The sequence below is a fragment of the Chroicocephalus ridibundus genome, chromosome 3 (genome assembly GCF_963924245.1).
Source record: "Chroicocephalus ridibundus chromosome 3, bChrRid1.1, whole genome shotgun sequence".
Classification (NCBI taxonomy): domain Eukaryota; kingdom Metazoa; phylum Chordata; class Aves; order Charadriiformes; family Laridae; genus Chroicocephalus; species Chroicocephalus ridibundus.
The window spans coordinates 97,351,943-97,377,221 of record NC_086286.1 but is presented as its reverse complement, the minus strand read 5'-3'; the positions used below and the strand labels follow the sequence as shown (position 1 = coordinate 97,377,221).

The 25,279-nt window shown below is 39.3% G+C and overlaps 1 protein-coding gene across 7 annotated transcripts in view; it reads left to right on the top strand.

Annotated features, from left to right (window-relative positions):
• Positions 1-25,279, top strand: part of ADGRB3 (adhesion G protein-coupled receptor B3) — a 468,213-nt gene that overhangs the window by 213,231 nt on the left and 229,703 nt on the right. For all 7 annotated transcript variants that reach the window (XM_063330254.1, XM_063330255.1, XM_063330256.1 and 4 more), the window contains 2 exons: positions 17,322-17,516; positions 23,994-24,062. In XM_063330254.1, the coding sequence (XP_063186324.1) occupies positions 17,322-17,516; positions 23,994-24,062 (264 nt within the window). The remainder of the gene's footprint in view (positions 1-17,321; positions 17,517-23,993; positions 24,063-25,279) is intronic.

Genomic DNA, 25,279 nt, shown 5'->3' with positions numbered 1-25,279 from the left:
GTGACATGGGAAAAATTTCAATCCTTAATAGGCAGTATGAAAGTAACAGAAACCTAGCTAGTGCTGCATGTTCTTCAGCTTGACTCAAGACTTATATGGAGACCAATATGGTAGCTATGTAAATCATGCTAAAATGGCACTGTCTTTTCGTCTCTAAATCAATTTGGAAGTCTATTTGCAAAAGGTGAAGAGTCAGTAAAGTTAAAAATACACTCTTAATGCTAAAGATAATATACTTTGCTCATAACCCCCAGCATCATGATTAATTTAGCTCTTTTTCCAGCTACTTGCAGAATTTGACAGGCAGAATTACTGTCTCTACTCAGGACAGGCATGTACTGTCACTTCAGATGCAGGGCACTGGCACCTCAGAAGAAAGCAGGGTTTTCCACTGGTTAAATGTAATTGTCTAGATACAAGAACCACTTTTTGATACATATATCAGTATTGTACTTAATATTCTATTACAGCAGTTTCAGAGTAATTCACAATCTTTCATTAATATATCTCCTCAACATACGCTGGAGATCAGGCTCTACTACATCGCCATTTTTTGTTGACGGGGAACTGAGGGAGACCAATTAAGCAGGAAATTTATCTCTGAATTTATCTTCTGAATTAGTGCCTAGCCACTGTTCCTCCTTAATGTTCATACCTCTCCATATGACAGCACAGAAAATATCTGTCATCGTAAAAATATAATAACTACAGGGCCTCTGAAGAGACTACACTCTGGAACATGATGAAACAGTAAAGGGGAATGGTTTGGCTTGTGGAGTGGAGATTGGCAGTCAGCTTGCCTCTTTTGAGGGCACAGTGCCCTACAGGATTCATGTGTAGGAGCTTGAGTAAAAGCAGTTAAGAGGATGATGCACTTCAGCTATGCCACTAATGTACAGTCTGTACTTTCGTTAGTTTATTTTAACTTGTACACTATGGAATACAGGTCCCTTTTAAAACTAGGGTTGATAATTAGATCTCTTTGAATAATGGAACCCATTAGTCATGAATAATTTATCTGACATTTGGTACAAATCAGTCATCAAATGATTTCAACAAATACTGTTTGACCAGCTTATACATCTGGATGACTAATATGAAAAATTATTCACTGAACAAATTAAGGGACAAAACCACCAAAATAATGAAATAAACCCTTGGGAAATTATTTGGTTAGCTCTAATAACAATACGTAAAGAACCCCATTAGGATTATTCTTACTAAAGCACTATAAGTGGAAAATGCAAACCGATTAATAGGTGTGCTTTGCCTTCTGGATTCATGACCTCAGGGATCAAGCAATAACTTGATGAACAGAAGAAATATCACAGATATCAGTTTTTGTTCTGGATTTCTTGTATTGCCCTAGTGTGTTTGCAGTACCTGCAGCATTGCATTAAGAACATGCTCATAGTCAAGTGTGGTGTTTCAGGACTGTCACCAGTCATCTTTGCAGCTAAGAAGGAATATTTTGCCCAATGATGCACAATTTGTTAAAATTGTTTTTGATAAAGAGCAGATTACAGCAAAGAAAGTCTGCCCAAGTATCTTTTTTATTGTGGATGGAGATGAAGTAAAGTCATATGGTTGATTAAGATCTAGTGGTAGGGGATATCCTTTCTTCAGTTCCTTCTGGATAGTTCTTGGTCACATACTTATCACCAGATTTCAGTTAATAGGGAGGAATTTCCCTGCTTTCTATAATTCCAGATTATATTCTCATAATTTGGAGGTGTTTTCTCCTCTATGGGATAGACATGTTTGGGGTTTTTGGACAATACTACCAAATCAATTAGTGCTACAGCAGAAGTTATGGACCTTGTTAAAGCTTATTCTCTCTTTCTAGCTTTGGCAAATAGTTTCATTTTCTGAAAACTGAACTCCTTTGGTCTAACTAGCATATTTTAATCTCTTTAAAGAGTATCTGTTGGTAGCTTAATGGACTGTTATATGTGGAAAGGCAGACTAGATGATGATATAATGACCCAAACTTAAACTATATAATATTATGAAGTATTCTCCTTATTGTTTATTTTCTTCTTTTGATCTGGAAGCAGAAAATGGTCTGGCTAATTATTTTACCTAAAAATGTTTATTTGGACTAGTATTTTCCAAGATACGTTTTCATAAAAGAAAGATATCTCCAAAATGTTCCAAAGTATTATTCTGCATATCTGAAATTTTATAAGTAGATCAGACATCATGCAACTCCGCTGACTGAATACACTGTAAAGTTAAGTTTAGTATCACCATGAGAGATTGCAAACTGTATCTTGTGGAACAAAGAAATTAAAGCAAAATACATACTGCATGTATGTATTTTGGCTGCCACAATCAAGTCAACTGGGCTGTGTAATTGATACTTTGAGACAGGTCAAACTTCAAATTTAGTCTTTTGCATTTATTTCATGTCTAGGATTTCAAGTGTATGTTAGTAAGTTATTAATTATTCTTGCTGCAACAATCGTTTAGTATATAAGGCGATATCTAACTTCTGGTTTGGTCTTTATTGCTTTCTAGATGTTAAGTCTATAAAGGGACCATCATGATTAATTATCATGACTTCCTGCATGACCTCTCCTTGGATTAGAATATGTCTCATAGGAAAACATGTCTCATAGGAAGACATCTAGTCTTCACTGTTACAAATAATTCAATGGAGAATACATTCTTGAAGACTTTTTTTTTTTTTCAATTTTCAGTTCTCATGTTCAGCCAGCACACCTCAAATGGGTTGGATCTGCCGAGAAATTTCATACTCTGCTTTGATGCTTTCATTATTTTTTTTTAATTTTTTTTTTTTTACTTCATTCATTTGGATAAACAGTGTAAAATCTTTCTGGAGAAAAAGAAATGCAACTGTTTGTATTGGATGTAAGTGACTGCAGGACCAAGAATAGAATCAGTGATTAAAAGCCCACAAGCCTACCTCAGATGGTATCTGAGAAAAAAAGAGTCACTGAAATGCCTCAAATAAGAGTTAATTTCATTTTTATTCTCCCTTGAAACCTATCAAATTTCATTGATAGCGAGATACACTAAGAATCAAGACCCAGCATTAGGAATATCCTACATCATCCTTTGTATGAACAACTGATTCTGAGAGGCATAGCTAAAGACTTCTTCATGTATTCTTAATCCATTCTATGGATGATAGCCACCTAAATTAGAAAAAGAACCCAAAACAAACAAAACCACACAAAAACCCCAAACCAATACAAAGAAACCACTCACCCCCTCCCCCAGTCACCCAAAAAATAAAAATAAAAAAACAGCCAAGAATCAAAAGACTTGGATCAGAACTAATGCAGAAAATGAAAATGACATTAAAACAGTTTGGTATAGAAAAGCAACGAGTTTTCATTTCTCATTAGATATTTATGAAATGAATATCTGAGGCATGTATGACCATTTTTAATGAAAACAATTAATGAATAAGATCTTACCACAGAGTATTAGAAACTGATTTTTCTGTAAATGGAGAAAAAAACTTGAATATATAGGGCTATTTCTATTTTCTACTCTGTTATGCATGCATTCTAAGTGGTAGAATCATAGAATCTTCCTGTTTGGAAAGGACCTTTGAGATCATCGAGTCCAACCATATACACACAAAAAAACCCCTACGATCTCTGCCACTAGAGCATGCCCTGAAGTGCCACATCTAGATGTTTCTTAAATACCTCTAAGGATGGTGACTCAGCCACCTCCCTGGGCAGGCTGTTCCAGTGCCTGACCACTCTTTCAGTAAAGTAATTCTTCCTAATGTCTAATCTAGACCTAAATGCCCAGTTCCCTCAGCCTCTCCTCATATAACTTGATCTCCAGACCCCTCACCAGCCTGGTAGCTCTCCTCTGGACACGCTCCAGCGCTTCCATGTCCCTCTTGTACAGAGGGGCCCAGAACTGAACACAGGACTCGAGGTGAGGCCTCACCAGTGCCAAGTACAGAGGCACGATCACTTCCCTACTCCTGCTGGCCACGCTATTCCTGATACAAGCCAGAATGCTGTTGGCCTTCTTGGCCACCTGGGCACACTGCTGGCTCATGTTAAGCTGGCCGTCCACCAGCACCCCCAGGTCCTTTTCTGCTGGGCAGCTTTCCAGCCACTCTTCCCCAAGCCTGTAGCGTTGCTTGGGGTTGTTGTGACCGAAATGCAGGACCCGGCACTTGGCCTTATTAAACCTCATACAGTTGGCCTTGGCCCATCGATCCAGCCTGTCCAGGTCCCTCTGTAGAGCCTTCCTACCCTCAAGCAGATCAACACTCCCACCTGGTTTGGTGTCATCTGCAAACTTACTGAGGGTGCACTCAATCCCCTCATCCAGATCATTGATGAAGATATTAAACAAAACCGGCCGCAAAACTGAGCCCTGAGGGACACCACTGGTGACCAGCCACAAGAGGATTTCACCCCATTAATCACAACTCTCTGGGCACGGCCACCCAGCCAGTTTTTAACCCAGCGAAGAGTACACTTGTCTGTGCCACAATTCCCCAGCTTCTCCAGGAGAATGCTGTGGGGGACGGTGTCAAAGGCCTTACCAAAGTCCAGATAGACAATGTCCACAGCCTTCCCCGCATCCAGAAGGCAGGTCACGTGGTCATAGAAAGAGATCAGGTTGGTTACGCAGGACCTTCCTTGCCTAAACCCATGCTGGCTGGCCCTGATCCCTTGGCTGCCCTGCACTTGCCATGAGAACTCACTCAAGATGATCCTCTCCATGATCTTTCCTGGTATCGAGGTCAGGCTGACAGGCCTGTAGTTCCCCGGATCCTCCTTCCGACCCTTCTTGTAGATGGGCGCCACGCTAGCCACCCTCCAGTCATCTGGTGCCTGCCCTGTTGACCAGAATTGTAGATAAATGATGGAGAGAGGCTTGGTGAGCTCTCCCGCCAGCTCCCTGAGTACTCTTGGGTGAATCCCATCCGACCCCATAGACTTATGTGCATCTAGGTGCAGAAGCAGATCATTGACTACTTCCTCCTGGATTATGGGTGGGTTGTTCTGCTCTCCATCCTTATCTTCCAGCTCAGGAGGCTGAACACCCTGGGGATAGCTGGTCTGACTATTGAAGATGGAGGCAAAGAAGGCATTAAGTATCTCAGCCTTCTCCTCGTCCTTGGTTGCAACTTTCCCCCCAGCATCCAGTAAGGGATGGAGATTCTCCCTTAGTCTCTTTTTGTTGATGTATTTATAAAAACTTTTTTTGTTGTCCTTAATGATAGTGGCCAAGTTGAGCTCCATCTGGGCTTTTGCCTTCCTAATTTTCTCTCTTTATAACCTAACGAGATCTCTGTACTCCTCCTGAGTTGCCTGTCCCTTCTTCCAAAGGTGGTAAACCCTCCATTTATTCCTAAATCCCATCAGAAGTTCCTTGTTCATCCAGACTGGCCATTTTCCCCACCCTTTAAACTTGCGACACTTGGGGACAGCCTGCTCCTGGGCCTTTAAGATTTCCTTCTTGAAGAGTGTCCAGCCTTCCTGGACCCCTTTGCCCTTCAGGACTGTCTCCCAAGGGACTCTCTCAACCGGTGTTCTGAACAGGCTAAAGTCTGCCCTCCGGAAGGCCAAGGTGGAGTTTTTGCTAACCCCCTTCCTTACATCGCTACAAATTGAAAACTTGACCATTTCACGATCACTAAACCCAAGACAGCTTCCAGCCACCACATCTCCCACTAGTCCTTCTCTGTTTGTGAACAGTAGGTCTAGCGAGGCACTTCCCCTGGTCGGCTCCCCTACCAGTTGTGTCAGGAAGTTATCTTCCAGGCACTCGAGGAACCTCCTAGCCTGCCTGCTCTCTGCTGTGTTATATTTCCAGCAGATACCCGGCAGGTTGAAGTCCCCAACCAGAACAAGGGCTGGCGATTGCGAGACTTCAGCCAGACGCTTATAGAATACTTCTTCTGTCTCCTCATCCTGGTTGGGTGTCTATAGCATACTCCCAGCACAAGATCTCCCTTATTTGCCTTTCCCTTCATCCTTACCCATAAACACTCGACTTTATCATCACTGGAATCTAGCTCTATACAATCAAAACACTCCCCAATGTACAGAGCCACTCACCCGCCTCTCCTTCCTTGCCTATCCCTTCTGAAGAGCTTATAGCCATTCATCGCAGCATTCCAGTCATGACAGTCATCCCACCACGTTTCCGTGATGGCGACTACATCATAGATGTCCTGCTGCACAATGGCTTCCAGCTCATCCCATTTGTTGCCCAAACGGGATGGATGCGGGTAGGATTTATTGAATCAGAAAAAAAGATAATTTTGTGAGGTAACTGTAAAAAAATATAGGTAATATATCACTGACTCACCACACACTGGAATAGCCCTTTTGCCTAAAGTGAGACTTCCTCTAAACAGCTTTTGGACACTGTAGTTTGGAAGAGATTTGTACTATGCTCATAGATAATGAGGAAGACTAAAGCCTGTTGTCAAGACACTTTGTTTCTGAAGGTCATCTCCAGTATTATCAGAAAAACTGTACTAATACAGCTCATTTTCTAAACCTATGTAGCACCTGGATGATGAAATTCTGCATTTAGTCGCTTCGATAAAAATAAGGTACTAATTTGTGCCAATTTGGGTGATATAACACCTAAATCAAACATGCGTTTGTGAAAACTGGGCTGCTTTTCTATTAGAAAGGGGAAGTTGGAAAACCAAAAAAGCTCTTAACTCTTCAGAGTTAGGAAGGAAAAATCTGCATATGAAATATCACACTGGTGTCAAGATATTAGCACTTACAAAGGAGTATGGGAACTTACGCAGGTGAATCTTTTCATATCAAACTGATAATATAGCCATAAAAATGCATTTCTGCAGCTTCCAGTTCATACTGTAATTTTGTTTCCTTTTTTTCTACAGCAGTGTTATTCACAATTTTGCAAGTGCTTGGCTAAAATATAATTTGATAAAAAGAACTCTGAGGTGAATAACAATTTGCTCAGCTGCAGCTCATTAGAGACGATTTTGTTTTTCCAAATTATATTACAAGGGCAGCGTATCAGCCTGTCCATGTCCTCCTCAGTGAAATGACTTCTGTACTCTGGGGAATTAAAGGCTTCCTCCTAAAAATTTTACTGCTCCTTTTTTGCTAGTTTAGTGCTTCGTTTCTTTTTATATAGCTGCAGAGCAAAGCAGCCGGGCTTAGTTTTGTAGATTTGAATGTACAGGCCTCTATAACAACCTTTTTTTTTCTTCTTGGTTCTATCCTTACACTGGTATATGCCAGCTCTTCACCTTCACAGCTTTTGATACGCAGGGGAGTTATGTCAGTAAATGATCTGCTTTCCTTGCCTTGCCTCCCTTGTAAGCCCAGAATCTGCAGGAGTCAGGTCTGTTTTGTCACCTCCGTATCTGGACAGGAGGATGGCAAACTGTTTTCTCTCATCAGAAAACAACTGATCGAGAGATTGTGGCAGGCAACAGTTTTCACCTGCCTCACTAACATTTTCTTATTCTGCCTGGGAGAAGATTAAAACTTTGGAAAAAAGCTAATGAGTTCACTATTTCTGTTTGCTTGATGGTGGTCGCACTCATTTGGTTATGAGAAAGCTCTGCCTTCTCTGCCCTGCCAAATCCATAGCACAAGTGACATGTTGGTTTTTTGAGTGCTTTTAACACCATGTTATAAAGTTAGTATGGCTTTCTAAGTCTCCTAAGAGATCTGCTTTGTTCTCTGTAAATAAATATGCACTTTGTCAAAGAGAGGAAATAACCCAATACTTCAGCCACTCATATGAAATATGTAGGCTAGAAACCAACCGCTCCATCCCAAGTGAATGGCTCCTTTTTTCATAACTGTCTCTGTTACAATAGGCACCAGAAATGAACAGCTTAGGATGAGGAGAATGAAATGTATTTAAAGCTACTGTGGTACCTTCTCCATTCATGAAATTATAGTGCTTGATCTTGCTAACATACACATGCACTCCAATCTTAGAGATGCTATACAGTGGCAGAAAACATTTACCTGCTATTCTGCGTAAGCACGTCACAACTTAATTCAACTGGATAAGTTGCTTTTCTTTCTTTCTGCTTTTGAATACCTGCTTTTTAATAGCCAGCCAATCACACTTGTTAAATTCAAAGAAAAGTCCCACTATCATCTCAGCATCTATAATCATTTTTCCATGTCTGGTTTACCAAAGAGTAATCTGTGTGTTAAATGAAATGTGCTCCTGTGGTTTCTGCTGCTGCTGTGTCTGCTGCAGCAGTGAGCAGCTGAGTTTTCCCTGATCACATTGATATTCCAAACCAACCAACACTGCAGCCAACAGGTGAACTCCACTAGGGTATGGCCAGAGGGAAAACAAGAGATGAAGGCCATTTAGGAACTCAATAGAGAAAGAATTAATGTACTTTTCTCTTAAAATCTACCAGAACTGCAGGAGCCTTCACTCTCACACAGCTGCAGAATGACTGCAGATACTTGGCTAGGCAGCTAGCTGCAAAGCAGCGGTCACAGCATCTTACCCTTACAGTCATTCCCCTGCTTTTTTGTCCACGACTTCATTCGTTGCATTCCCCCACCATGTTTAAGCTCAGATTTTTTAAGTATGTGAAGCACAAAGGATTTTTCTCTTGCCTATTACTTAATGCAGTACTCCCATGCAGAAATTAGGGCTCCCCAGTCATGCAAATTTGCTTGAAGAAACCATTCTGGTTTGTCCTGCCAACAGAAGTGATTGTCATTGGAATGGCTGTATAGAAACATAAAATCAAATAAATATAGAAATTGATTAAATCAAATAAACATATAAATTGAAACAGTTAATCAGAGCTTTATGTTTTAGGGATACATACTTAGCAGGATGACCACATACTATAAAAAAAGAAAGGGAACTAATTTGTAGTATGTCCCTTTGTGACCCCCAGCCTCAGCCAGGAAACTTTACCTCGAGCAATGTTACGTCTGCCACAGAATGAAAACAACACTCACAGAGTCGTCATTCTCTTTTTCCTCTCAACTCTTGCTCTTGTCATGTTGCATTATACATAGATAACACAAATCATGAAGATATGCCCTCTAGTTAAAAAAGGAAGCAACTATAACAACAAGATCTCTCACACAGCATGCCAACGTGAGTAGGATTTAATCACAGATAATTGGAGCATTTAATAGCAGTACTTAATAAAAGAATAATAGAAATCCTGGTCAACAAACACAGTGATAAGTATAAGGAGAGAAAAAAAAACAACCCCAAAAGAAGTGATCTCCTTAATGATTATCAGTTTCTCATCTCTAGAGCCATTTGATGCTCTACTGAGGAGCAGTCTTACCTATTCAAAATATCTATTAAGATATTTTGTTGAATCCATGCAGAAATCAAAATACTGAACCTTGATAACGACTTTCACTGTCATCTATTTGGTGGTTATATCTCAAGGACTAGAATAAGTGAGAATATTGATGATGATAAAAAAAAAGGAATTATGGAATGGGTTAAAGTGACAAAAAAAATCTCTTGAGCAAAATAATAAGAGTCTTCTTGTGAAAGAGAGTAGAGAAAAAGGGTATAGAAAGAACCAACCGTCCCTCTGAACTGTTCGCATCCTTCTTCTAAAACCAGACTTCCACAGATACTAGATTATTTCTTTCAAAGGTTCTCCAATACACCACATCACATATGGAAGAGCACATACAATTTCTCTGGCATCTGTGCAGAGATTCAGTGGACGTCTGGAACAGCACAGGATTCTGTGTGATTAAACTGTCTCCTTTTCTCTAAAAACAAATCACTGGTTTGAGGAGTATTTTGCCTAAGAAGTAGTATATTACAGTGGGATGACTGTTTGTATACAGTGAAACAATCCTCATTGTTCTTTTCATCAATGTAAATTTAGAATAAGTTCCTTAAAGCACAGGGTTGCAGTGATTTCAGCTGAGCGCACAGAGGTAAAATGAGGCACAGTATCTGCAGGAACTCGGTGCATCAGATTGCACACCGTGACAGTGGATAAATGCAGGAAGGTAAAAGTTCACTTTCAGGGCACTCCTTAAACTTTGACGTTTCTCGTTGGGGTAAATTATAGGAGGCATTTGTTTGGTTTCAGAATATTTGTAGGGACCTGTTACAGAATTATAGAACTGAAAGGAAATTAATGAGATCATGCAGCCCAAACTTCCATCCTATCAGAATCAGCTATACTTGCGTTATTCCAGCATTTTGTTTTTCTTGACTTTTATTAAGGCCTTCAATATGGAAGACTGCATAGTCTCTTCAGGTAAACTATGGTACATCATTTCCTTCACAGTTGAAAAGTTTTCCATAATATGTATCCTTAATCTTCCTTGACACAATGTATACCAATTACTTTTTCCCTTTTCTATTATAGACAAAGGGAATATATGATTTCCTTCCTCCCTGCAGGAACTGCTTATTTATTAATATGTTGTCGTGATCTAGATTGAGACTACTAACTAATTTCACTGATGACAAAGTGGAAAATTATTTTGTATTGCTTTAGCAATCTCCTCCATGAAATGTTGAATGTATAGAAAAGGAAGAATATTCTTATATGACATTGGGTGATAAATATTCAGATGCATACCTGAAGACGCATAGCTGTATCCTACTCTGTTTCTTTTAAAAGACGGATGAAATAATATTCTTGAACACCGAAACAAACTGAAAATAAACAAATAAATTGCAAATGTAAATGTAAATTGTAAATAAATTATATTAAGGGAAAGTAAATGAAACTTCTAGATTCTCTGCTGAAGTAGTTAAAGGACTGTCTGACAATAATCAGAAAAAACAGCCTGTAATGAAGTTTTTCTCAAATCTGAAAGGAAGACCTTTCTCACAATGACATCACATTATATGTTAAACATCAGCATGATGCATGAGTCCTGTTCAGTGCAGGATTATACCCATGGGAATATTTCTGCTGCCAAAAATATATTTTCTGCCTTTTTAATTTATGTGTCTAACTTAAAGCACACAGATTTCAGCATTTTCCTAGAATCATAGAATGTGTTGGTTTGGAAGGGACCTTTAAAGGTCATCTAGTCCAATCCCCCTGCAGTAAGCAGAGACATCTAGATCAGGTTGCTCAGAGCCTCATCAAACCTGGCCTTGAATGTCTCCAACCTTTTAATTCCGACCTTTCTGGACCTCAATGCTGGTAACTATAAAAGTAGGTTTAATGCAAAATCATTAATTAATAATTATTGAGGGTGTATTATCAATTCCAGCTTCAAGATTAGAAGCCACAGAGGTCAGGTAGCTCAAGTGGAAGAAGGAAGTCTACAATAAGTGGAAGAATGGACTGACCCCTTGGGAGGATTACAAGAATGCCGCCAGAGCGTGCAGGGATGAAACAAGGAAAGCCAAGGCCGCCTTGGAATTAAACCTGGCTAGGGATGTCAAGCTCAACAGGAAGGGCTTCTACAAGTATATTGGAACCAAAAGGAAGACCAGAGAAGTTGTGGGCCCACTGTTGAATGAGACAGAAGCCATGGTGACGGAGGATGCGGAGAAGGCAGAGTTACTGAATGCCTTCTTTGCTTCGGTCTTTACTGCTCGGCCCAGCCCTCAGGAGTCCCAGGGGAAAGTAACGGGGAAAGAAGACGACTTCCCCTGGGTTGAGGAGGATCGAGTGAGGGATCAACTAGATCAATTAGATATTCACAAGTCCATGGGCCCCGATGGGATGCACCCAAGAGTGCTGAGGGAGCTGGCAAAAGTCATTGCTGGGCCGCTCCCCATCATCTTTGAAAGGTCCTGGAGAACAGGCGAGGTGCCTGAGGACTGGAGGAAAGCCAACGTCACTCCAGTCTTCAAAAAAGGCAAGAAGGAGGAGCCAGGGAACTACAGGCCAGTCAGCCTCACCTCCATCCCTGGAAAGACGATGGAACAGCTCGTTCTGGTCATCATCTCAAGGCATGTGGAGGGAAAGAAAGCTATCAGAAGTACTCAACATGGATTCACCAAGGGGAAATCATGTCTGACTAATCTGATAGCCTTCTGTGATGGCATGACTGGCCATGATGGCATCCTCATAGGGAAGCTTAGGAAGAATGGGTTAGATGAACGGACAGTAAGGTGGATAGATAACTGGTTGAAAGACAGGCCAGAGGGTTGTGATTAGGGGCACAGAGTCTAGTTGGAGGTCAGTGACGAGTGGTGTTCCCCAGGGGTCAGTACTGGGTCCAGTCCTCTTCAGTATATTCATCAATGACCTGTATGAGGGGATAGAGCTAGGGGGGATGGCTGACACACCAGAAGGCTGTGCCGACATACAGAGAGACCTGGACAGGTTAGAAATTTGGGCAGAGAGGAACCTTATGAAATTCAACAAGGGCAAGTGTAGGGTGCTGCACCTGGGGAGGAATAACGCCATGCACCAGTACAGGTTGGGGGCTGACCTGCTGGAGAGCAGCTCAGCTGAAAAAGGCCTGTGAGTCCTGGTGGACAACAGGATGACCATGAGCCAGCAATGTGCCCTCATGGCCAAAAAGGCCAATGGCATCCTGGGGTGCATCAAGAAGAGTGTGCCAAGCAGGTCGAGGGAGGTCATCCTCCCCCTCTACTCTGCCTTGGTGAGGCCACACCTGGAATACTGTGTCCAGTTCTGGGCTCCCCTGATCAAGAAGGACAGGGAACTGCTGGAGAGGGTGCAGCAAAGGGCTACCAAGATGATTAGGGGACTGGAACACCTCTCTTATGAAGAAAGACTGAGGGATTTGGGTCTCTTGAGTCTGGAAAAAAGATGACTGAGGGGGGACCTTATCAACACTTATAAATACTTAAAGGGTGGGTGTCAGGAGGATGGGGCCAGGCTCTTTTCAGTGGTGCCCAGGGACAGGACAAGAGGTCATGGGCACAAACTTGAACATAGGAAGTTCCACTTAAACGTGAGGAGGAACCTCTTTCCTTTGAGGGTGGCAGAGCCCTGGAACAGGCTGCCCAGAGAGGTGGTGGAGTCTCCGTCTCTGGAGACATTCAAAACCCGCCTGGACGCGTTCCTGTGCAACCTGCTCTAGGTGACCCTGCTCTGGCAGGGGGTTGGACTAGATGATCTCCAGAGGTCCCTTCCAACCCTATGGTTCTATGAGTCTGTGATTCAAGATAAGATTTCAGGTGCTCTGGATTGTTCTCTAGAAGAACCAACACGCTCAAGATCTTTTAGGTTTCTAGTTCAGTTGTGTAAATCAAGTGGCTATTGTACGCGATGTGAATATTCCTTCCTGTTCTGCATCTTCAGAGCATTATGAAAAATCTTTTACAAAATATCGGTGTTGGGTTGTGGAGGTGCAAAGCAAAGTGATTTGCAGATTATGAGCAATTTCAGGACATATTTTTATTTCAAACTATCTTTCCTCACTTCTATCAAAGGCTTCTTAATTCGGATTCTTATAGTCCCCACTACCATAAAATGAATTAATGGCATCATTAGTAATACCTAGCCATGAATCCAACATCATCCTAAAAAATAATGAAAAAAGGATGATGGTGTAGTTACTCTTCAAATTAATCATTCTTTTCAATCTTTTATAGGTTTCTTGAGAGTTCATTGTTTTCTGCCCTTTTAAACCATGTCTAGCTGCTAAGTTTGCAATAATTATTATGCAGTAATAAATTTGTACTCCAATGCCAAAGGCCTAGGAGCTCTGACTTTGTAAAGAGGCATTTTTATTATATCATACTTTCTGATAAATCGAGGGACAAAGACAGTTGGACCCTGAGTCAAAGTCCAGTTAAACATTTCAGTAATTTTTCAAGTATGCAGCCATATAGTGCAGGCGGCTAGAGGTTGGGCTGACAACTGAAGTATCACTTTAACAGCTGCTTCATTTCACTATCTCTCGGCTCATAAACTTTATTTTTAATAAGCCTGCCTGTAAGACCACTAAAAAATGACCTTCACAGAGAACTACAAGGACCTAGAGTGGTGGCCAAAATAGCATTCTTGGACAGTGCATAATATCACAGTGACCATAGCATAGAAAATAAGCAGTATGGTGAGAAAGACATTATACTAACTAGTGTTGAAAATATTCTGTATTTTCACTCAGAAAGATTCTTCTGGTAGCTATGCAAGTAGTCCACTATCTTCAACTCGTACTAATCTGGACATGTTCATTGGCTTTGATAGTATCACCAGTTTATATCAACTGAGTGCATGGCCTGTGATTTTAATGTTGTGTTTAGGAGCTGTAGGCTATCTTTCAAGAAAATACATTATCTAATAAACTGATAATAAAGAGGCTACTAATTCTTACCCTCTCTAACTTCTTACCCTTACTCTAACTCAAGGCAGTGTGGACCTGGAGGGGTAGCTAAGGATGAGGGAAAGGTACTTCTGGGTCGGAGCTTGAGAGGGTGAAGAAAAGGTGCCTACCAAGCTGTGTACGAGTGGTCTGGCCCAAGGGAGAAACGGTACTTGTGCTGGGAAGCTAAGCTATATGGATATGTCATTTTTTTAAAAAAAACAGTTCCAAATTGAGCTGTAATTTTAAGAGCCAATAATCCTGAGGTACTTGAAACCACCTGCACCACAACTCTGGCTACTTGTGAAGTAGGTGTAATAATTTAGTCCTGTGGTATTGTGGGCACTTGCTAGACCTTTTTTATCAGTATGTCCAAAAGCAATCAAAATGTCTTGCTGAAAGCACTATAGGGTATACTACAGCTCCCACTTCTGCTGCTAGAGATCTGTAATTTTTTTCCCTGAAAACAGAGCTTTACTTGCTCAAAAGCCTAAGAACCAGTCAAAACTGGGATCATTTTAATTTATTATTTCATTCCAAAAGCAGCTGAGACCAAGATTTCTGTGTGCTATGCATGGTCCAAAACCAACATCAGATTGGCCCCTGCCATCTTTAAAATGTGATTTTAAAGTCTAGCAAGAGCATGGAAAAACAAATGGAGGAATGAACATACAGATGGAGCAAAAGGAAACAAAATAATCCAATATAAAATTGCTAAATAGTTCAGCAGCTTTCCTACCAGTGTTTTATAGAAGCATAAAAGCGTGGTAGAGTTTTTATGAGGACTGATCATTTTGCTGTTGTTGCTGGAATTAAGAGAACCTCTTTTTCTCTCTTAAGCTCTGCCTTCAAGTTGTGTGGTGCCTTTCCCACAGTACATCCTGAGGCACGTGTTAGATTTGGGAGTTCAGCTTTGTGAACTGTCTTTTATGTTGTATGTCTTTTGGCTTGATTAAAGACACACTGAACATTATTAATCCTCAAAATCTGGAAATACACTCTGGGGTCAATGAACAGCTGGACGAGTTCCAGCAAAAGTTCTACTATTCCGTGTTACTGTGCAAGCTGATGCTCTTTTAATTTGCTATCCAGAAACAGTGTGTGAGCAGATGAGGCAAATGGCAACATTTCACAGGAAAAAACACAAATCAAGTTTTTGTTTGCTTTTCCTTGTTCCCAAGAAAGTAGTTCATAATGTTATGTATACAATACCAGATCCCTGAATTTACTCAAATGAATTTTCTTCCATTTTCACACCGTTTTCTCCACTATTATTTTCATACAAGATTACTTTCAAAACCTTTTTCTAAAGTGAATAGAAACTGCACAAAAGGATTTTTTGCAAGCAAGCTTCTTGCCTAATTATTTATTACAGTATTCTGAGGGCTGAGACAGGTGTTTCTGATGAAATATTTGTTAAAATCAATTAACTGCCTCCGTTCTCCTCACTGAAATTTGTGTTGAAAATATTTGTACAATTGTGCTTGTACTTCTGTACTCATGGTATAGAGTAGATTCATTCCCTGTCCCATGCAGCAGTGGGCAGGAGTTCTGCCAAGCCTTAAGTATTTCTAGGGATTGGGCAAGCCTGTTGGGGTCCCTAACAATCCCCAGCTGCTACGAAGATGACTTAAGGCCATAGATGTAACTTGAAGCAGCCACATTACCCAGCCCCAGCTGCGTTACATATATCTAGTTTATCTCAAGACAGGTTGAGAATGTAACCAAAATATGATCCAACAGCATGAAAAAAAGGTATTTAGATCATGTATGTCAGAGGATGATTGCATTTTTTAAATTGCTGTCATGAAAGTGATTTTGAACCTTGTAATCACTGTTCTATTTTTACTACATATTCTATCCTTTTTTTTAATTTATTTATTTTTAATGAAGAGCCACATATCCGAACAAAGTGGCTGGGGAGGTCTGGAAATGACAAAGGGTATATTTACACTCTTCCTTCTACTTCACCACCAAATTATGTTACATTAGTCATCCTTCCCTTTCTCAGTAATAAGGACAAGTTAGAAAGCAATTGAAGGTACATTTACAGAGATAGGGTCAGCATTTTGGTTGCCAGTTGCATAGAATTTTCTCTTCAGCCCTACTGCTTAGAGTAAGGTCTGTCTCAGGTCATTTATCTTTTCTTTAATTTAGCTTCAATTTGGAAGAACTTATATTTGTATACATAAATTCATATGCATATTTTTAAAAAAGGTTGTTTAAGCCATGCACTCTTTTTTAGTGTTGGCTGGCCTTGTGACACCTTTGTGATACACTATGCATCTTCCTGGGATGCTGAGTCAGCTTTGAGAATTAATCAATCAGATCCACAAATTTAGCTTCTTATCAGGACTATTCTTCTACCAGAATATATGTTTTGGATTACCTTTATCAATTGCCCTATATGGATCTACTGGAAGTGCTACCACTGAAGTATGCTCTCTTGGCTGATACGTAGGAGAAATTAATAACTTATTTTGCATTTCTTAAAAAAACAAACAGGATTGTTCAAAGTTAGCACCTTTGTATTGTTAGTACTGCAGAGCAGAGCACCATAATCGGCTTCCACCTGAACCATCACTCTTGTATTGACTAGCCAAGCTGGGCTGGCAGAGATGAAGGGTATACTTGCCTATAGTAAACTACATTATAACAAGGACTGCCTTGGCATTTAATCCTTTTAGAGCTCTTGTTTTTTTAACGAGTGGCAACAGTGGTTGTACAGCTGTTCCTGTGAGGAAGACAAGTTCCCTGCTACATCATGGCAGTAGATGCAGTCCAGACCATGAAGATCCTTTGAGAACATGGATGTTGAGAAATTATTGGTGTCTAAAGAGAAGCAAATGGGTGAAACATGACAACTTCAGAATCTTTCAGTATAAAATCCATGATTCTCTGATAAACATCATAATTCTGTCATCATAGTGTACTATTTTGTCTTCTCTTTAACAGGATGACCTTTTTATAATGGCTTTAATATTTAATAGTATAATAGTTTCAATATTTAATATTTTTGGCTGTGTTTAGAATTTATCATACCTTTTTCTCAGTAAAGTAGGTTCTGATGCTCATTTTGTTCTTCTGGTACAGATTAAAGAGCACCTCGCCAAGGGACAGAGGATGTTGGCTGGTGATGGCATGTCTCAAGTAACCAAGACGCTATTGGATTTAACTCAGAGGAAAAACTTTTATGCAGGGGACCTTCTTATTTCTGTGGAAATTCTCAGAAATGTTACAGACACATTTAAAAGAGCAAGTTACATACCTGCATCTGATGGTGTGCAGGTAAGTGAAACATTGTAAGGGTAGTGTTTCAATTGATGGAGTTTATGTCAGTATACTGCCTGTCTCCTATTTTACCCACTGAAGAAACTAAATCTTCTGAATGATAGGCATAAACATTGTTCACATAAAACTAAGATACAAGTGTAAAATAGGAAAAGACTCAGCTAAATTTAATGAGACAACTATCCAAGGCAACGCAGCAAGTGAAAAATGTAAAATCCTTTCTTTGTAAAATTTTCAGTATCTTTCTCTTTCAAGGTTTGGTTTGATTGATAGGGATGTGTTGGCATTTTTTTTTTTTTTGCAGTAGCCAATTCACTGGTGTTGTTTGTTCTAGTTCATTTCAGTTCAAAAATCTATCCACAGTGTTTACTTGTGTAGTTCTGTCATTGCTTCTTCAGTCCAAATAAACAAAGCTCATTAAAATTGCACAGGACTGATGGATAGTACATTTGATATGAATTTTCTATTTCCCAGGTTAGATTAACTCTTCTTGTGCAAGAGGCCAATTAAAATAATACCAGGGATAAAATCACTATAATTATTCCTACATAATAGGCTGCACAACTCATTGTGTAATGTTTATTAAAATAAATATTTCACAAGACTTCCAAATCAGAATATTGGTTTCATCTATATTTGAGAATTTTAAACACTTCTCAAAGACTGTAGACGTACTGAAAAAGAATACTAAGAAGGTAGATGTATATATTTTTTATGAAAAAGAGAGTTTCATGATCATTCATAAATTAATAATGAAGTTATTGTGTGTCATGTGTATGTATTTGTTTGTATAAAGATAAGCATAGATGATAAATACACTTTGGAATATCTGCATGCAGATAAATGGAGGTGTCTTGGAAAAGACAATTTTTCCAGAGTTGAGTTTTTTTGATTCTTTTCCCACTAATGACAGTGCCAAATGTTCTGTTCTTTCGGCAATGTAGAGCTGTTTCCAAAATACGTAATAGTATTCTGTCAGAAGTTGGCAAAATGATTAGTACTATTTTAATAATTTTGATTAATCATTTCGAAGTGAAGAAATGAGAAAAGGCAAAAATTGGTAAACCATATTTTGAAGGAAATAACGAAAGATTTCTCAAACCAAAGAAATAGCTGTATTTCAGGATTTAGAAGCCTAAATGCCAAGAACTCTTAAAACTCTCTAAAAAAGAGGCACTGAAACTTAAAAAAAAAAATAGTTTAACAAATTACAAGCTAAGGTAAAATCCAAAAAACAATGCATAGTGTTCAGGAAAATATGTGAAGTCAGAAAGAAGCATATATTTTGCACAGGGGATATATTAAGCAATGTTCCTGTTGCTGTCTTATGATGATATAAAATGAAACCCTGGCTCAGTAACATCACTTTAAATTTTACTGTCGATTTTTAAGAAACTGGGATTTTCCCATATGTAAACAAATGTCATATCCTACCATACTTCGGAGGATTGTATTTAATTTTTATTTTCACTATGACATACTTCCATACTTTCTAGCCCGTCATCAAAGTGACAAAAAGGTGAAAATGAAAGTAATTTGCAAAAAATCATAGAATCATAGAATCTTCATGGTTGGAAAGGACCTTTGAGATCATCGAGTCCAACCAAACAACCTACAATCTCTGCCACTAGAGCATGCCCTGAAGTGCCACATCTAGATGCTTCTTAAACACCTCTAGGGATGGTGACTCAACCACCTCCCTGGGCAGGCTGTTCCAGTGCCTGACCACTCTTTCAGTAAAGTAATTCTTCCTAATATCTAATCTAAACCTCCCCTGCTGCAACTTCAGGCCATTTCCTCTGGTCCTGTCCTTATTCACCTGGGAGAAGAGGCCAACACCCACCTCTCTCCAACCTCCTTTCAGGTAGTTGGAGAGGGCAATGAGGTCTCCCCTCAGCCTCCTCTTCTCCAAGCTAAACATGCCCAGCTCCCTCAGCCTCTCCTCATATGACCTGGTCTCCAGACCCCTCACCAGCCTGGTAGCTCTCCTCTGGACACGCTCCAGTGCTTCCATGTCCCTCTTGTACAGAGGGGCCCAGAACTGAACACAGGACTCGAGGTGAGGCCTCACCAGTGCCGAGTACAGAGGCACGACCACTTCCCTGCTCCTGCTGGCCACGCTATTCCTGATACAAGCCAGAATGCTGTTGGCCTTCTTGGCCACCTGGGCACACTGCTGGCTCATGTTAAGCTGGCCGTCCACCAGCACCCCCAGGTCCTTTTCTGCTGGGCAGCTTTCCAGCCACTCTTCCCCAAGCCTGTAGTGTTGCTTGGGGTTGTTGTGACCAAAATGCAGGACCTGGCACTTGGCCTTATTAAACCTCATACCGTTGGCCTTGGCCTGTCAATCCAGCCTGTCCAGGTCCCTCTGTAGAGCCTTCCTACCCATATTCTTCTTTCTGAGGAACCTCTGTGTGCTGTTCTAATTCCATTCTGGTTTTTGCACTAGACAAAAGAGTAGAATTCCTTAGGTGTTGGGGTTTTGTTTTAAAGGAATTCTCAGGAAAGCATGAGTGAACTTTAAAATCCCAGAAAGTCATAATTTATCATTTCACATGATGTCAGAAAAGTAGAATATGAATTATGGGTAATAGTATTTTTAAATACATAATCCATACAAAGTCAACACTTCCAGCTCCACTGAAACTGAGAAAGGAAGAGTGTATATGTCGGAGTATATTTGTTTCTTATACCTTCCATCTATCTGGATAGTTCCTCTACTGTCTACAATCTGTGGCTTATATCCAGTATTACTATTCAGGAATAGTACAAAGCACATGATTCAAAGACTCCATAACAAAAAGAATTAATAGAAAAGTGAGATCAAATTTGAAAATTTCAGGCTAATTACTCAAAACGAAGATGCCACTACCTGTTATGCTGCATAGAAAATGATGCATGTTTAGGCAGGCAGATACCAAGAGCAAAACAAAACTTCTAAAGCATGCATATTTAGTGCCAATTTATTATTGTATGACTAGGGGTTTTTTTGCATATTTTAACCTTTTTTGCAAACATATTTATGTATACATTGCATATATAGTGTCAGGAAGAAAAATAACTATGTATGAGGCAGTTAAACAATATGGAAGGTATCCTGCATCAGTGACTGAAAGAGCAGAAAGCAAGAGTCATGTAATTATTCTACAAGCAAGATCTTCCTCTTAATATGGGAATTACTTTAAAATACACTGAGGCTATGAGATGAACACTGTGCTATTACCTGTGGTAGAAGGATGCTACCTGGAATATAATTAAAATTTTAAATAAGCATAATGTAAGCAACATTTCATGTCACTTTCCAAAACTGGTTTGAGTGCTTTAACTACTTTCCAAGGACAGGATGGCAGGAAAGGAACTACCTTTCAGGACAGGATGGCAAGATGAGTTGTACAATCCCCTGATCCAGCAACCAACAGGAAACAAGGTTTCTCCCCAAAGAAGTCAGAGCAGTATAATCCCATTTGTATTAGCCACAGGGACCATTGCTGTCAGTCAGGGATTAAAAGGATTGCCCAATGCTTTTTCTGCCCCACCTTCCCCCTCCCACACACACACTCCCTATGCTGAAGTCCAAAAGTGGAGGTGACTTAAGGCTATCCATTAATTCCTGCTCGGGAGGAATTCTTCTCTAGCTGTATAAAAGGATTTATGACAGCTTTATTCCTGCAGAGAGGGTCAAAGCACTTGGACCGAAACAGAGAACTGCAGCCATTGTACTACAGAATAAAAAGAGTGAAAGGAAGGAAATTAAATTAGAAAAACATAATTGTCCATTCCTGACTGTAACTGGCATTATCCTCAGAAAAGCCTGGGCAAAAATAAAGGACTTCAAAATTTGGCTCTGGCTGTCACAACATTTTCTATAGTGGCCAGTTCAGCAATACGTAAGCCCTGCCATGAAAGGAAGGAGATTGATTCTACAAGGAAGTCCAGTGTTTACTGCAGTAATACCATCAGATCACATCCATAATGCTTCTAAAATTTAGCCTTCATACCTGTCAGTCATTTTACTAAAGGGCAATGTTTTTTCTTGCAGCATTAATGCAGTGAGCAAGAGAATAGTGAAAGTAGGTGAAAGACTTTTTAACCCCTGTTCTTCTGTCACATTTTTGGAGTGAACCTCATATCTATTCATTACTGAAGCAGCAAAGCCATTTAATCATCTCATCTTCACAAAGCAACAGTATTGGTGGCTGAAAAATCTTCATACATCTCAGCCTCCACTGCCACCACAAATATGACATCAACCAGGGATAGAAACAGAGAAAAAAAAGATCTCAACAAGCAAGATATTCTTGTCACTATGTTCATATACATCATTTATGGCTTATTGGCAGGTACAAAGTATATATTAAATCAGTTATTGCTCATCTTTTGTTTTTGCCTGAGTCTAGGATTATTTATAAGCTTTTTCACATATATTTCTATTAAATATTGGTTATTTTAATGCTTAATGCTGTCATGTAACTAAATAAACATAACATTTAATGAACACATAACAGTATTATAAAAATCATGTAATTTATCATCTGCAAGAAACATTTTTACCTCCTGAGTGTTTTTCAGGCAATCTAAACTACTCTTAGATAGATCTCATTACACGGACATGGATACTTCTGCAATTAAGGCTCAGACTTTTTCTGCAGGGGAATCGCTGGCTGCAATGTAGTGGAAAACTAGCTTTGAACCAGCCCGTTAGTATGGTAATTTATCCCACACTGAGCTCCGTGCTGCTGCAGCTAGGCTGCTGCTGGCACCATGGCAAGTTAAAGTTAGCTAAAATTTCTGTCCACTGCATCTCCATGGTATTACACTGGAAAAGTGCAGAACCATTATGCTTTGAAAAGCGTTTTCCTCAGGCAAAATCCCCCTATGGCTGAATCTACCTAGTAGAACTCTTTGCCAAAATCATAATGTCCTAGAGTAGATGTGGTTATAGTGCCATGAAACTGCTTTGGCCAGTATAGCTTATTTCACTTGGGGGACCAATAAAGCTGTACATTTTTCCTAGCTGAAATTGCATTTACACAATTATGGTTTGCCAAAGTAACTCTTTTCAGTATGCTTTATTTTGCTACTGAATACCTGAAAAAGATGAAATTTATTCTTGGTATATAAGCAATACATAGCTACATTTTCCTCTTCTTATCTTCAGCTTGACTGGAAATTTCCCTTCTGTATCACTGCAAATTGGATGAAACCATGAGAAGATTTTTCTTTTATGTCCTGTCTTTAATCCCCATCATCCCGTCCCAATGCATACTTGTCATTTTCACAGGAGCTCACTGAGACATTTCCTTTCTTTTCATGAAGTTCTGTGTTACTGAAACTTATGGATATTTTGCTACTGACTTAATTGAGCAAAGAATTGTGCCCTCATTAATATACAGGATTATTTTGCCTAAATTCACTGAAGTGTCAGTCACCTCTATAATAAATTTGCCAAGCTAAAGCAACTTTTATCTGTGTAAATTTTATGGTTAGCATAATTAACTTCCTAATGATGAGGCAAAGATGGATCCTCTTGCTTGTTAAATAGCTAGTGTTAGGACTAGATTAAACTGGCAAAAATGTCTTCATGTAAAAATAGTTTTCATGTAAAATAGTTTTCACAAGTTTTATTCAATTTTGTATCCTACAATGTTTTACTTACATGGTTTTGAGACATCAAAAGTGTCTGTGATATCTCATATTTTGACATTAGTCTTTTCAAGCACAACCACAGTATCCATAGCACACTATGACTGGAAGATATTTCTGCTCTTATTTTAGTCACTGTGCGGTCGAATGCTTTGCACTTTCATTAATAGTGAGTTAAAGTTACTTCTTACTTAAACTTTACTTAAGCCCTATTTATCCCCCCAAAATGGCTAAAAAGTAAGTGCAGGTGAGGGAATGACCATTAATCCAAGTTCCAGTAGGGTCCTATGATTGGTATTCCACTCAAAGATTCTGTAGAGGTTGCGAGGATCTTAATTGCACTCTTCAGCTAAGGTCAGTGGAAACTGCATGTATCTTTTATGAAGGAACAGATAAATTATAATTGGCAGGCTGTAGACAAAATTGACATTCTGCACAAAAAGTGATACAGAGCTGAGAAGAACAGACTGCACAAATTCTTTGCTTTTAAAGATGAAAAAGTTGGGAATATAAATTGGTAGAGAGAGCAGACAAAATTAGAAGGGAAAGTTCTCCACAAACACTTGGAAGAAAGTGATTTTTGAAATGTGTGATTTAAAAGCTAAGTACCCTGGCTTTTATTTGTTTTGGCTGGGAGGGTGTTTTGTGTTTGTTTTTTTTTCCTTATAGTTAAATGAATAGGAGAATCCGATAAAGACAGTAACAGTTTAGGGTCAAAGAAACAGAAGTTAATTATTTCTTTTCTGTTGAAATTACTAAAAGGACAGAGGCAAATGTAACTTTTTAAAAGTAAGTCATTTTACTTTGTCTTTTATTTAATTGATTTTTCAGAACTTCTTTCAAATCATTAGTAACCTCTTAGATGAAGAAAACAAAGAGAAATGGGAAGATGCACAACAGGTAAGATTTGCGTTTTGTAACTCATTGTCGTGGTTTAAGCCAAGTAGCAACTAGGACCATACAGCCACTCGCTTAATCCCCACCACCCCACCAGCACAGTAGGGAGAAGAGGGGGGAAAGAACAGGGAAAAAAACTCACAGGTTGAGATGGGGGCAGTTTACTAGAACAGTAATGGAAGAGAGAAATAAATAAATAAATAAATAAAGGTAAAAGAATATATAAAATAAAGTGATACAACACCAGTTCCTCTCACCAGCTGACGATTGGTTGCCCAGCCCATCCCGAATAGCAATCATGGATTCCTGTCTCCTGGCCAACCCCCATTTATATACTGACCATGACATTTATGGAATGGAATATTCCTTTGGCCAGCTTTTTCTGTTTATGCTTCCTCTCAGCTTCTGTGGGAAGCTGGAAAAGACCTTGACTAATGTAAACATTACTTAGCAACAACTAAAACGTGTATTATCAACATTATTCTCATACTAAATCCAAAACACAGCAACTACTAGAAAGAAAATTTACTCCATCCCAGCAGAAACCAGGACACTCACCAATTTAAAAAATTGCAAACTGTCTGTATTCTGACATTCACTGCATCAGAAGCCACCTGTTATTTCAGTGAGTCATGACAAAGTGGAAAATACAGTTTCAAAAATCAGGTTAAACATACACCCTGCTGTAGGTGAAAGGAAATCCTAAGTGAGACAGTATTTTGGAAATAGCTGATCCTCTTCAAAAAGGAGTAATTCCAGAACCCATTGGCTAATTCCTTGGATTAAAATTGTGTTAAGAACATAAGGCACTTCCCTGAATGAACAGATTTTCATTACATTCCATGGGATTATTCATTATGTCTTTCCTTTTGACGTTGTAATGAAGTACATACAAAAGCTGAAAAAAGCTTCTAATGATTAGCTGCAATGATGCTTTTATTAAACAGAACGTATCAGAATTTACCTAAAGAACTCATATGACACCACCAAACAGTTTACAGAAATTTAAATAGTAGACCTTTTTTAAAAGGTTGTATTTAGAAGAACAGTTGTGATCCATAAAACTGACCAATTTCAGGACGAAGTTAGATATTATGGTAGCACTTCATAAAATAGTAAAGTCTAACAAAAATTAATTTTTAATAAAAGATTTTAAAATCCAAATGCAAACAATTTTTTTGCTTGGATATAATTATTTCCTACATGCTTATACCAAGAAC